General features: G+C 50.9%; 1 protein-coding gene across 1 annotated transcript; it reads right to left on the reverse strand.

The window, feature by feature from the left end:
- Positions 1-2,416: 2,416 nt before the first annotated feature.
- Positions 2,417-8,836, reverse strand: LOC149919557 (uncharacterized). The gene is made up of 5 exons (XM_090140484.1): positions 7,968-8,836; positions 6,601-6,789; positions 3,831-3,969; positions 3,489-3,668; positions 2,417-3,285 (listed from the first exon to the last, which is right to left on the reverse strand). The coding sequence occupies exons 1-5, from the start codon at positions 8,143-8,145 to the stop codon at positions 3,057-3,059; spliced, it is 915 nt and encodes a 304-aa protein (XP_089996610.1). The 5' UTR covers positions 8,146-8,836; the 3' UTR covers positions 2,417-3,056.
- Positions 8,837-12,272: the final 3,436 nt, after the last annotated feature.

Below are 12,272 nucleotides of genomic sequence, written 5' to 3' on the forward strand. Positions count from 1 at the left end.
GGACAGAAATTGGCACTACAACCTTGCAGCCAACTCTGTCACTCTTCAGATGGTTTCCTCCAATTCCGTGGCCCACCTTTGTAGTGCAATTTTTATTAAAATTTATAACTAAATCTCTGGGAGACCCATTCCCTGGTGTGAGAAAGCTGAAAGGAGCTTCTCTTAGGAAGAGCAGCCCCACATGCACTGCTCTGGTTTAGAAGTGTTAGGTGTTGGCTCCAAAGGGTGGTGAGAAGGTGTGGGATTACAGGCTTGTGAGTTGCTTTCTCTTTTTGTTCACAAATTACCTGAAGCTTGTATGTAGTTACAATACATAGTATTGTAGTATTGTAGTTTCCTTCCTCTTCTGGCAAATGGTGATTCCTGTTGCCTCACTGATGGCACCTTCCTAGGGCAAAGCTGATCACGGCTTTTCACAATCTTTGCTCTTTGCTGGGCTGAGGCAAGGTGAGAAGGAACTGTGGTAAAGATTGAGTGAGTGATAGGGAAACCTGCAATAGAGCTGGGCTTCCTGCCCTTACCCCATCTTCCTCCTGTTGGCTTCAGTCTTTTGCCAGTCTGAGATGGATGGTCTGCAGGTTCCTCCCTGCTGACAATCTGCTCTTGGAGCTTAGACTGCCACAGGCTTGGGATCAAATTTCTTTGATAGAAATCTTAACTTTTCTCACACATGCACACACACACAAAGTAACACCCAAGGAAACTTTTCCGTTCTATCAGATGAATACTTTTTTTTTTTTAATATATCAGTCTCATAAAATGCTTGTTTCAAGTTGACGTTTTTCTCAGTGAGGAAAAACTACTCTGTCATAATTTTATTGCAAATGCTAACTTTTTGTTATGACATTTCAAAATCGGCTTCTTTCTGGGCATGGGTTATTACAGTCAGCAAAAGATACCTAAAATGTCCATCGCTGCAGTCTGCAGTGAAAGCAGGTGTCAATCTCTACGTAGCAAAACCAAAAAAAAATAACCCCCCTCCACTTCTCTTTGTAAAGCCTTGCTTGGATCCAAGGAAATGTGAACTCTGAATGTGTCCCAACTGGTTTTCTGGTTGGATTTTCTTGCACGAAAATCTCACTGGACAGAAGGGTAATTGTAATGAGTTTTAATTTTTTTTTTTCTTTGAAGTTTTATGAAGAACAGGGGAAAAAAAGAAGGGACAGATATGAAAAATTTCATTACTTTCTTTTTGTTTCCCTTCTAATTTAATTTTTTTTTCTGTGTTTTTGTCTCTCTACGTGAGCCAGTGATTGAGCAGTGCTGCTCCCAGAACAGCCCCTGTGCTGAACCCCCGCACATTCAAGTATATTTTGGGGAAACAGAAGCACAGCCTGTGGATGTGGCACAGTGGACATGCCAGGGTGGTTGTCAGAGGCCAGAAGACCCTCAGCACTGCATCCTAAGTCATACCGCAGTGAGCAGGGCAGAAATTCCACTGGGAACTGTTCTGGGGCCGTGCCAGCAAGTGGGAGCTCTGGGAAGGTCTGACACTCACAGAGGTTTGCTACAGTCTCTGCAGTCTGCCAAATCCTGCAGGGCTGAGTTAGGCTCAGCTGGGAAAAGAAGGAGGGGAAAAAAAAACAGACAAAGGTAGGGTGTAAGCCAAAAAGAAACAACAGAGTTGGTCTTGTTTGTCCCTTACTTTCTGCAGTTTTGCTAGTTATTTGGGAATGAAAGGCTTTTCCTTCTTGTGGTGTGGTTGCCACTAAGTGACACGCTCTTCTGCAAGGCATCTGTGGAAGCTGTTACAGCTGCTGCCTCCCCACCACCATCCAGCCCCCAGCCCTTGCTGCTGCCTTGTGGGATGAAAAGAAGACGCAGGAGGTGGAATGGAGAGAGGCACCTTTATTAGAAAAAGTGTCCCTCAACCTCCTTGCAGCAGTGTTACCAGGGATGTCTGCTAGTAGGTCTTACCTTTATCATAAGGGTGTTCTTCCTTCTGTCTTTTCAAGGAAAGAAGTCCTAATATAATACAAATGTTGATGGAAATCAAGGTGACATCCCAAAGCTCCCAGCCTTTGCAGCAGGACACTTTGAGTATTGCAGTTTGCAACCATGAGCTCTGGGTGGTGATGCTGGTGGATCGTGTTCTGGGTGCTCACTCTTCGTCCCTACCCTGCACACTCAGCAGCTCTGGGGCTGCCAGCACCTCTTCACTAATGCAGTCAGTAATGGCTTCTGAGCATCCCTGTGTGCTTGTGTTCCTTGAGCCCATGTGTCCAGCATGCATTGAGCGTGTATGGCCAGATGCTGCTGGCCAAACACTGCATGTGCTGCTGGACAGGAAAATGAGTGGTGGTGTCTTCTGGATGCAACCTGTGGCACTTAGCAGCAGTGCATGAAGAGCTAGCAGGTCCTGATGTGTGTGATGTGAATTTCTAATGCAGGAGATGAATGGATGAAGAGCCCCAAGTTGTTTTTTTTTTAATTTATTTCTAAAGGTGCTGGGTCTTTTGTATTGAAGATAAATCCATGTTTTTTTCCTGTCTGGTTATCTTTACACACTTGTCACTGTATCTTGCAAGTCCAAGATTGTTTGCAGGGATGGGAGGATGCTGCAAGTTCTGAGCAACAACAACCACTACCAAAACCCTTTAAATCTCAACCAGTGCGACTAAATTGCAAATACTTCGAATCATCAATGACACAGAGTCCTCATTCTGGTACCTGGCAGCGTTCACTCAGCCTTTACAAGAGCACTAAACAGAAAATCTGACCTCTGTGTTTAAAACAGGGAGGTCTACACCTGCCTATAGCTTCAAGTAGGGCTGTTCCACTTGGCTTTACGCATTTCCCCTGAACGATCAGCTGAGAAGCTGCTATGTGGGAACTTCTGTTTGAAGCGCGCACTTCTGGACAGAGAGGGCGAATAAAAGGATTGTATCAAAAAAGCCTTTTCCCGTGAAGTGTCCAATTTTCTCTGTTTGAAAACCCAGGTGCAATAATTGGCTCTCGTGAACTCTTTCCTGAGCTCTGTGGCGTTTCAAGGCATTGATGTTTGGAAAGAAAGGGAGGAAGGGGAAAAAAAAAACACCGAATGACGACTTCAGTTTTCAAACGGGCCTTCCGCACGTGTTTGACAGCCTGTGTTCCGCATAGCTTCGGTAGCAGCCGGGCGGCAGGACGCGGGGCCGGTCGAAGCGGCCAGGTCCGTGGGGCGGCTGCAGGCAGCGGTGCTGGCGGCTCGGCGGGCTGCGGGGCGCTGCGTGCGGCTGCGATGCCAGCTGCGGCCACAGCCACGCCACGGGGTGCGAGCCGCACTGGGGCAGGTGATCGGGGCTCCTGGGGAAGGCAAGGCGGACGGAGGCGGTCAGACGGCTGCGGGAGCCCACGGCCGGGCGGTGCCCGGTGTCGGCGCCCAGCGAGGGGCTGCGGTGGCTAAGAGGATGGAGGGGCGGGGGACCGAACGCCCGTGCGAGGCTCGCTTTGGGCCGGAGCCGCTCCTCGCACCGGCTCGCTCGCCGGGCCGTGAGCGGCCGCGGTACCTTTGGAAGGCCGCGTTATTGCAGCCCGCGAACGCCCCCGGGAACACCGAGCTGGAGAGGGCCGACAGGTGGTAATCGCGGCGGTGGTGGTGCTTCAACCTGCCGAAAGCCTTCCTGCGCCGCTGCGCGGCCGAGCCGTCGCCCGTCCGTCCCGCTCTCGGCTTCCTCCCGAGCCGCTGCCTGCGAGGGGCAGAGAGATGCGCACGCCGCCGCTTTCCCCGCAGCCACCCCTTCCCCCTGCCCGCCCGCCTCTGGCCGTGCGGCAGGTGGCAGCACCGGCCCTTCCCACCCGGCCCGCCCCGAACCGCCGCGTCCCGCACTCACCGCCCGCCGTTCCCCGGCCCCGGGCCGCGGCTCTTCCTCGCCCGCTCCCGCCAGCAGCACACGGCGAAGGAGGCGGCCAGCGCCAGGATGACGGCTCCGCTCACCAGCGCGGCGGCGACGGCCAGGCGGGAGCCCGTGCTCGCGGGCGGCGGGACGGCTGCGGGCAGAGGCAGAGCGCGGCGCTGAGCGGCGGCACGGCGTGGAACTGAGAGCACCTCCGGGCGGAGGGCGGCCCGCGCGGGCCCGGGTAGCCCGTCTGCGGGGTGTTGGCGGTCACCGAGTCATAGAATCGCTTCAGTTGGAAGGGATCTTTAAAGGTCACCCGCTCCAACTCCCCTGCGACCAGCAGGGATGCCCACAGCTCGATCAGGTGCTCAGAGCCCTTCCAGCCGGACCTTGGGTGTCTCCGGGGATGAGGCATCCACCGCCTCTCTGGGGAAACTGTGCCAGTGCCTCACCACTCTGACTGTGGAAGACTTTTCTCCTTATATCCAACTTAAATCTCTGCTCTTTTAGTTTGAAACCGTTTCCCCTTGTCCCGTCCCAACAGGCCCTACTAAAGAATCCATCCCCTTCCTTCTTACAGCTCCCCTCAGAGCCTTCTCCATGCTGAACAGCCCCAGCTCTCTCAACCTGCCCTCGTAGAGGAGAGGTATCCCATCCTTTGGATCATTTCTGTGGCCCTCCTCTGGATATGCTCCAACACATCCATGTCTCTCCTGTGCTGAGGACTCCACATGTGGATGCAGCACTCCAGATGCGGTCTCTCAGTGCAGAGCAGAGGGGCAGGATCACCTCCCTCGCCATGCTGGCCACGTTCCTTTTGATGCAGCTTTCAGTTGTCTTTCTGGGCTGTGTGGGCACACTGCTGGCTCATGTCCAGCTGCCATCCATCGGTACCCGCAAGTCCCTCTGTGCTCCATCCCTACATCCTCCAGCCTGTACTGATAGTGAGGGTTGCCTCGACCCAGGTCCAAGACTCAGCACTTGGATTTGTTGAACCTCTTGAAGTTCACCTGTGCCCACTGTTCAGCCTGGCCAGGTCTCTCTGAATGGCATCCCGTCCCTTGGGTGTGTCAGCTGCACCACACAGCTCGGTGTCATCCGCAAACTGCTGAGGGTGTCAAAAGCATCAGTGAAGATGATGTGGGGAGGCCAATGGCAGCCTGAAGGTGTGCTTCTGGTGGGGCTGAGTTAGTAAACACCAACAGGGGCATTGACCAACTTCTGTGAATCTACTGCTTTTGGAACTTTGCTGGCGAGGCAACAGTGTGTGGCTGCTGCCTGCCGTCAGGCTGAAGAGATCAGGTGCCTTGTGTTGTGATCAGACTGTAAAGGGAAGCTAAGGGTGTGGGCATTTTGTCACTGAATAAATTTCTGCATCAGGTGGTGTACAAATGCAGGACCTGCTTAGAGCTGGGAAGATAAGATTTGCTAATGAGCATTTTATTGCAGAACTATGTGAAAACTATGGCAATGAAGTTCATTGCTTTTATTTTGCCGTGATTGCCTTTCTTGCTGCTTATCACCAGATTTACAGCTCTAGATTGAAGGCAAATGGCTTTATTTATATTTAAAGAGCAAACTCCCTGTGGCATTGTAGTGGCTAAGCTGAAGCATCCAAATGTGGGACCTGTGGGACATTCTGCTCTTGAAACACGTGTTTGTGGTGTGACTTTTGCCAGATGTTACCTTTGTAAACTGGTTTTGCTTGGCTTGAGCAAATGGAAGAGAAGCAGCAAAAGCTCTCAGGCCTTTTCCATTTAACAACCTCCTTAACCAGCTGTTTTTACCACAGGTCTGCTTATAGGTGGTATTGGAAAGGGCCCCTGAGTCTTTAATTCCCAGGGGCCAGTGTGATCAGTAGTTCATGCATAGCTGTATTGTATTTACACTTACATGTTTTTGCTTATTGCTGCAAAAATAAATAGCGTTATTGAGGGCAATTTTCCTGAAATTATTTTACGTATGCACACAATTCAGAGTTCATAAGAGAAAGCTTTCTGAGGAATAGATTTTGTTCTTTTGTTATTAAGCCATTAGTTCTTGATGAGTTCCTAACAGGAAAAAAGATCAAGGCCACCTGAAGTGGCACGTTTTGCATGTGCTTTTATAAAATGCATGTCTCAGGTTTTTACCCATGAAATGTTTTGGCTGTGACTTGCGAGACCTGGGTCTGTACCAGTTACTTCTGTGCCAGTTCTATCACCTGGAGCACCAGGTGCAGGCGTGGATGCCACAATATAGTAAGGACATAGAGCTTTTGGATATGTCCAAAGGAGGGCTACAGAGATGGAGGAGGGCCTGGAGGGCGAGGCGTATGAGGAGCAGCTGAGCTCCCCTGGTTGGCTCAGCGCAGAGCAGAGGAGCTGAGGGGAGGCCTGATGGTGGCTCCTCACAGGGAGTGGAGGGCAGCGCTGAGCTCTGCTCTGTGTGACAGCGACAGGGCCTGAGGGAACGGCACGGAGCTGTCAGGGGAGGGCAGCTGGGGGTGAGGGACAGGGTCTGCTCCAGAGGGCGGTGGGCATGGAACAGAATGCCCAGGGCGGTGGGGATTTCCACTGAAAGCATTGCAGTTCACCGGTGCCAATGACCACCGACTTGATGGAGCCTGGCCTGTGCTGTCCCCTCTCAGGGCGGCTGGGATGAAGTTTTATAGGGCCCGCTGTCTGAGTTTGGTGAGAACTCCCAGTGAGTGAATGCTTGGTGACCCCACGCACCAGGCTGAAGCCCTGCAAGAGAGCAGAGGGCTCTACGATGGGGCTAGGGTTGCCGACAGGTTCCTTACCCTCACAGTGGGGCGTGGGATGGCTCCAGGATGAGGCACTCTCCTTTTGGAGGCAGGACAGCCTCTCGCTGCCCACCAGCCGGTAGCCCTCTTCACACCAGTACACAATGACCGAGCCCACGGAGACACCGGAGCCTCTATCCACGTAATAGCGTCCGTGGCGCGGGGAGGGCAGAGCTGTGCACTGTGCTGGGGGAGGAGGGGGAGATTAAGTGCAGGTGGTGGCAAAGCCCCCTGTCTTGGTGCTTGTGAAATGGCTGCCCATCCCATCTGTCACTGCTGCAGGACCTTCAAGTCTCTGATTTTTTTCTTTTTGTGCAACCCTAGAGAAGGGACGTAGGGAAGTGTGACTGGCTGTATTTGGGAAACGAGTTGCAAACTCTGTAAGGTGAAGTGTTCCTGACCAGCAGCAGTGGGACTGGAAGGGTACAGAATGCAGACAGGGTGCAAAGAGCACCCCGCAAGAGGGAAAGGAAATGTACAGGCATTTTTAATACTCAAAATAGCTATAGAATTTGGGTAGAACTCAAAGCAATAAAAAATACTACTTTATGCTGTGGAGAGAGACAGTGTTTTTGCTGAGATGATGTTGGGCTGGCATAAAGCATCAGCTTGAGTAAGATCGGTCTTTCTCCAAGTCCAGCAATACTGGTTAAGAGGCAGTGGATGCATCTGCATGCGTAAATGTAGCAGTGCTAAGGACATTGCCTGGGTGCCTGGATTAGATCTGTTATATGGCTAAATTGTCCCACACTGACCTGCACCTTCCCCACCAATCCCTAGCAATGGTGTGAAGATGAAGTGGTCCAGGGACTGTTCCCAATAGGCACTTCGGAAACAAGACAAACCTTGGAGAAAGGTTTGGGAAAGTAACAGTTCAGTAACAAAGCATTGGGCAGGCACCCCGTGGCAGCCCCAGAACTAAAGGGGACACCCCTTCACTGGGGAGCTGCACCTGCTGCACACTAGGAACCTGATTAAAAGCCATAATCACCCTCAGCATTTGGAGATGATTTGTGCTTTTAACAGATCTCCAGCCTCATTTCTTTTTGAGGGTCCTGGCTCAGCCTGTGGAGACAGGGATGTGTTTGCTGAGCCCATCCTGTGGCTGGAGAACTGGCCTGTCATGATGTGCACAGACAGCACGGAGGAGAGCTTTACGCTATAAGGAAGGCAATCAAGCCTTAAGTTTTCTCCCTGTGCTTGCAACTTTGCCTCTGATGTGACATGTCCCCAGAGCACAGCACAGGACCACACAAAGCCCTGCAGCCCCCCCACTACAGAAGAAACCTCTGTACCCTTGTAAATATCCCCGTGCACCGTGGGTCCCCCTGCAGCCCCACAGATGGAGAGGCTCACTTGAGTACCTGAGATGTTGCTGTGCTGGTAGGTCCCATTGGCAGAGTCTCTGGGCAGCCTTTTCCAGATTTGTCCTGTGGCAGGCAAAGCAGTCATGGGCCCAGCAGCACTGCTCCGGGCAACACTCAGGCAGCTCCAAGGCAGTAGGCAAAGACTGATGCATTTCCCAAGCCTTTGTCCTGTCATGGTTTGAAGAAGCACAGCATCCTTAAGCGTCCCACACAGCTGTGGTTTCCCTTTGCTTATGAGCAGGAATCAGCTGGGCTTTAGAGCGTTAAGCCCTAAGCAGCAAAGCTAGCAGCCGCTCTCCACCCTGCAGGCACAAGCCCCACATCCTTGCTCCTTGCACTGCCAGCCCTGCTGTGGCTGCACGCTGCTTCCCTCCGTCCCCCTCCCAACCCAGGCTGGGATCCTGCAGCCTCCCCAGCAAGAAGAGGCATCCAGCAGGGAGTGAGGGACAGCAGGTGCCCAGATCCATCTTTCACAGCTGCCTCCTGCAGGGACTTGCTGTCACCAATCCTCCAGCTGTGGTGGCTTCCTCAGGTGCTGGAGCCGTGTGTGCTCGGCATCACAGCTGGTTTTCCACAAAGAGCTCCTGAGCCCCCTGAGCGCAAACCTTCCTGTGTGCATTTCTTCTCTCCTGTCAGAGCTGAGGGCTGATGTTCTATAAACACCTGTGGAACCAGATTAAGTGCTACTGCAGTCAAAGGGGGTTTGCAGCAGCAATTCCACCACTGTGGGAACCATAGAGAAATCTGTTTTCCTTTTGACTTGGGCTTCTCCCTGCAGTATCTCTTGGCCAACTTGTGATTATTTACAACTGTAGCTACCTGGGACTTAATGCAGCTGTAAGGATTCAGGCCCAGGCCATCACTCATTAGCAGCTCTGATAGGAATATAAGGACTACTACAGCATACTTAGCGGCTAGGCATGAGGACACTTGCAGGAGGTTACAGGGTAGCAGGGAGTTGTTTTGTGAGCCATTTGGTTTTTGTTTGCCTCATTTATGCCCAGGGCCTGTAGGCACAGCCCAGGAGCAATGCCTGGGTGCTGGCAGCCTTGTGCTGGCTGGTGTGCTTGGCTGGTGTGCACGGGCACTACACTGCACAGCCAGCCTTCCCCATCACCACCACCAACCCCACAGCTCCCTGACACCGGACCCAGTACACACCATGAGCACGGCATCCAGCACAGGGCCGGTGGCAGTGCCCATATCACATGTGCTGAGGAACGAATGGGCTCAGCATGGCCCCCAGGAAAACAATAACCACACTTGAGCTAGTGCTCAAAATGCTGTGTAGATGACGGGGATTATTTCTTTGCTAATGCTCTTAAGAGCTATTCCGGAGCCCGAAGGAGATGAAGGGGCTTATGATTGCAAAATTAATATCCTGCAGGGGAGGGATTTCATTGCCATTCCTTGCACCTTGCTTTCTGGTGGCAGTGGGCTGTGCAGAAATGGGAGCTGGGCACTATTCTGCATGGGGCTAAGGCAAGGAGTGCGTCCGTGTCCTGGCTTGGAGAGCCCTTTCCTGGCTAGAAAGAGGGACAAGGAGGCTGCAGCCTCGGGGTCTTGGCTGGAGTCCTCCAGCTTTCCAGCAGAGCAGAACATGGATGGGTATGTGGGTGGGTGATCTCCACCACAGCAGCCTGTCAGGCAGAGCACAGCTGCCAAAGCCAGCTCAGAGGGCCTTCGTACCTGCTCTCAAGGTCTGTGCAGGCTGGTGGGGATTTCTGCTTAGGGATAAAGCTTTGCTGTGCCCAAGCAGTGTTTTTCCCTACTTTCTGAGCACTTTTGAACCTTTCAGATCCCCCTCTCTGCAAGGAGCAGATGAGCTCTGAAGACAATCAGAATAGGCCATGTGGTGGTTCAGATCACAGTGTGCTCCAGGGTTTGGCCCACACAGGGCTGGGCATGGAGAGCAGGTGGGGCAGAGATGGTGAACACAAAGCCCCTTCCTCATGGGGAGGTGCTCATCCCTGGAACTGACACACTGCCCTGGCAGCAACAGGATTTAGGACCCACGCTGAGGGCTGGGCTATGGGCGCAGCTAGAAGAAGGAGGAAAGAGGAAAGGACCAAGCAAGGCAGACTTGCTGAGAGAGCTGGGCAACAGCAGTGGTCTTGCTAGAACAGAGTTGTGTGACATTGATGTTGCAGACAGAGGGTGTTGCTGCTTGACTGGAGCCTGTGTAATTTCACTGTAATGCTTGTTTCTGCTTTCACAGCAAAGTGGCAACACGGAGGCATATGTGCCTCAGCACTTCAGTTACATACATGTGTTGAGTCCTTTGGATGAGAAAAGACAAGATGTGAAAAGGGGAATAGTGAGCACAAAGGTAATTCTCTGGTTGGGATTTGACACTCAGTTTCCTGCTGTGGTGTAGGGATCCTGTTTCAAAAGTAGAAAGACATTATTTTTGACTACTTAAGAGAATTTGCTGTATTTAAGTTTATCCCCCTGCTGTGTTTTAAGCAAGCATCCTTACATGTAAACTTTGCTGTACATCCTAAGTGCACTGCAGTGTGTTGCATTGGTTGCACTTAAGTGATGAGATCCTTTTCTCATAGGAAGAACTGTATGCAGTCCAAAACTAAAAGCATTGCACTCATCCAGTTCCATTAGTGAGCAATGAAGAGCTTTTCTGCAGACTCTGAACTTCCACAATCAAACACAAAAGTAGTAATTTGAAGCCAGTGAGCATGGGTGATCCTATTTCCTTGCAAGAGGTTCCATGGAAGGAAGGGTATACAAGTATTTTGTGGCTAAATTACTTATTGCTTAGTCATTTGCTTAGCAGCTGGCTAGCCAACCAGGGCTAGCTAGAAGGATGTTTCCAGTTTTTTTTGATGCAAGGTCTCCATGTTAGTTCTGTTCTATTCTGCATCACTTTTATTTCATATCCTATGTTCCTTCTAAACCCATGTTTTCCTAGCTCCAGTAGCTAGGACTTAGTGCAAGAAGTTTGTAATAACACTGTGAATGAACCTGCTCTCCCAGCAAGGCTCTTGGTGTGAATCACCAAGTCTGCATCTCCCTGGGTTATGTGTGCACAGCCCTTCATGGAGGGACTCGTCTTAATCAACTTCAGACACCTTGCTCCATGCTAATCATCTTGGTTGTTTCATAGTTCAGGAAAGTAACAGCACTTGCATGTATGCAGGCACTTGCCTCATCTGCGTCTACCCATAGAGTCTTGTACGTCCCCATGCTGGTGCCACCTTACCTGGAGTTTACTAGGGATACTGCAAGAGTGTGTTCTCTCCTCCTTCCTTTCATTCTCCCAAGTTCATCCTTCAGCCTGGCTTTGCACACAAGGCCTCACACAGGACAACGATGAGCAACAGTACTGATAGCTAAAACAGATTAACTGCCACAAATCTGTCTCAAACTGGGGGGCTGAAAAACTGATAGTAGACACCTGGTTCAGCAGCTGAGGGCCATTTGAGAACCTAAAAACGAAGTATGAATATGAGTCAGTCACCTTACTTTGTAAATAGAGAGCAGCCCAAGAGCAGCTAGCTGCACAGCAGAATTTCCTCTTGAGCAGGGTCACCTCCTGAGGTTACATCTGTGCAGGGATCTCTTACACCTTGACGTCAAGGTGCCTTGCCAATACAGATTCTCAGTAAGTGACTAATTGTTTTAAGCTTTGTTAGCTTTGCTAAGATTATATCTTAGATTTATGGTAAGCTTTTTTAGCTTCATTAAGACAATGTCTTAGATTGTTTGTGCACATATGATTTCTTAGATGTAATCTGTTGACCAAGTCTGGGACTGGGAGTGGATTTGGCCGCACCTAGGCTCCTTACATTCATGGTTCAAGGAGTTTAGAATGCAAGTGGGTCCACTCTAAATCTTGTGACTCAATGGGAGAGTCTTTTGTATGTGTGTGTTTAATCCTACCCTCTATGCAGTATATCATCAAGTGTATCCAGCCATCTCGAATCTTTTCCTGTAATTGTTAAATCACTATGTTATATCTATATTATATCAATAAATATATTTCTGCTTCTTTCTTATGAGTGAAGTGTATAACATAGTCATTTCTATCCATGACAGACACCCATCTCCTAAAGAGTGCAGGAAGCTCCTTGGTCATTGAAGCGTAGTCAAGGACAGTTCAGGTTTGCATCTCAAGACATCATTGTAAGTTGATCCACTGTGCTTCCTGGAAAAGGCTCAGAGTTTCTGTGAGAAATGTAGCATAAGAGCGAAGATGACCCTGTCAGGAGAGTCAGGACACAGATGGGCCAGGCTCTCCTTGTGGGTACAGAAGACTTGGGGTCAAGATTGAAGATTTCAGCTGGG

Source organism: Phasianus colchicus, chromosome 1 (assembly GCF_987193195.1).
Source record: "Phasianus colchicus chromosome 1, bPhaCol1.hap1.1, whole genome shotgun sequence".
Taxonomy (NCBI): domain Eukaryota; kingdom Metazoa; phylum Chordata; class Aves; order Galliformes; family Phasianidae; genus Phasianus; species Phasianus colchicus.